This window comes from Plecotus auritus (genome assembly GCF_963455305.1).
Source record: "Plecotus auritus genome assembly, chromosome: 9".
Lineage (NCBI taxonomy): Eukaryota > Metazoa > Chordata > Mammalia > Chiroptera > Vespertilionidae > Plecotus > Plecotus auritus.
The window spans coordinates 135,478,380-135,480,239 of record NC_137783.1 but is presented as its reverse complement, the minus strand read 5'-3'; the positions used below and the strand labels follow the sequence as shown (position 1 = coordinate 135,480,239).

General features: G+C 45.6%; 1 protein-coding gene across 1 annotated transcript; it reads left to right on the top strand.

Moving 5' to 3' along the window:
- Positions 1–435: 435 nt before the first annotated feature.
- LOC308258014 (olfactory receptor 9Q2) lies at positions 436–1,380 on the top strand (the record flags this gene model as incomplete). The annotated part of the gene is made up of 1 exon (XM_080688245.1): positions 436–1,380. The coding sequence occupies one exon, from the start codon at positions 436–438 to the stop codon at positions 1,378–1,380; it is 945 nt and encodes a 314-aa protein (XP_080544371.1).
- Positions 1,381–1,860: the final 480 nt, after the last annotated feature.

Here is a 1,860-nt window from a genome sequence, read left to right as displayed (position 1 = left end):
CACCATATCTATGTGGAGTGCCTTTAGCTTTCCAAAGCATTTTCTCATCTGTTTTAATCTATTCATTAACCTTATCTCATAAAGCAGAGCGGATGTTATGATTCCCTTTTGGCAGAAGAGGAAATTGAAGTTCAGAGAGGTTAAGTGCCTTATGTAAGATCAAACAGCTAATTGGGGACAGAGTTGCAAAAACAAGGGCTGACTTGTAAGGCAGAGAATCATTGGCTTTCCATTTTTAGGATTAAGAGAAGCATTCACCACTTTTTATCTTATGTTATAGTGAGATCTATATTCACCTACTTCCACATCAGACTGCAGTTTGTTGAAGTCAGGTACCTACATGTCAACCAATTTAAAGCTTTATTACTTGCAATAACTTGAACTTTCCCCCCAGCTGGCCCTTGTCTTAGCCCTCTCACATACACCACTGAATGGATGGCTGGGAGGAATCGAACCCTAGTGACCGAGTTCCTCCTTATTGCATTCACTGAACATCCCCAGTGGGGGCTGCCTCTCTTCCTGTTATTTCTGAGTTTCTATTTTGTCACTCTGCTGGGGAACACGGGGATGATCATCCTGATCCACAAAGATCACCAGCTCCACACCCCCATGTACTTCTTCCTCGGTCACCTTTCCTTCGTGGACATGTGCTACTCCTCTGTCATCGTCCCTCAATTGCTGGCTGTGCTGCTGGACCATGGCACAGCCATCTCACAGGCTCGCTGTGCAGCTCAGTTCTTCCTCTTCACCTTCTTTGCGTCCATCGACTGTTACTTCCTGGCCATCATGGCCTATGATCGCTATGTGGCTGTGTGCCAACCTCTGCTTTATGTCACCATCATGACTGAGAAGGCCCGCTGGGGCTTGGTAGCTGGGGCTTACATTGCTGGTTTTTCCAGTGCCTTTGTGCGAACGGTCACAGCCTTCACGCTCTCCTTTTGTGGAAACAATGAAATCGACTTTATTTTCTGTGACCTCCCTCCTCTGTTAAAACTCACTTGTGGGGAAAGCTTCACTCAGGAGGTAGTGATTATAGTGTTTGCCATTTTTGTCATGCCTGCTTGTATATTGGTGATTTTGGTGTCCTATCTGTTTATCATCGTGGCCATCATGCAGATCCGCTCTGCTGGGGGTCGGGCCAAGACCTTCTCTACCTGTGCTTCCCACCTCATGGCTGTGTCACTGTTCTTTGGCACCCTCATCTTCATGTATCTGCGGGATAACTCAGGCCAGTCCTCAGAGGAGGACCGAGTGGTGTCTGTACTCTACACAGTGGTGACCCCAATGCTGAACCCCCTCATCTACAGCCTGAGGAATAAGGAGGTAAAGGCAGCTGTCAGGAAAGCTCTGAGCAGATCAAAGGCTTCTGGAAGGCCCTAAATCAAGCATGTCAAACTCATGGCCTGCAGGCTGCATGTGGCCCACAATGAATATTTTTGCAGCCCAGCCAACATAACGGTATGTAAGAAATGTTTTCATAAAAACTTCATAACTTAGCCCTAACCGGTTTGGCTCAGTGGATAGAGCGTCGGCCTGCGGACTCAAGGGTCCCAGGTTCGATTCAGGTCAAGGGCATGTACCTTGGTTGCAGGCACATCCCCAGTAGGGGGTGTGCAAGAGGCAGCTGATTGATGTTTCTCATCAATGTTTCTCTCTCTCTTCCTTCCTCTCTGTAAAAAAAGTCAATAAAATATATTTTAAAAAAACCCAAAAAACTTTGTAACTTAATTTTTACAATATCCTGTTATACATAATTATTAATAACGAACTACAACATTCGCTAATGACTGGTTACTATAATCGTGTTGCATTCATTTCCCTTAGGTGTTTTACACATAGGTGCACCATTTCTCTCCACTA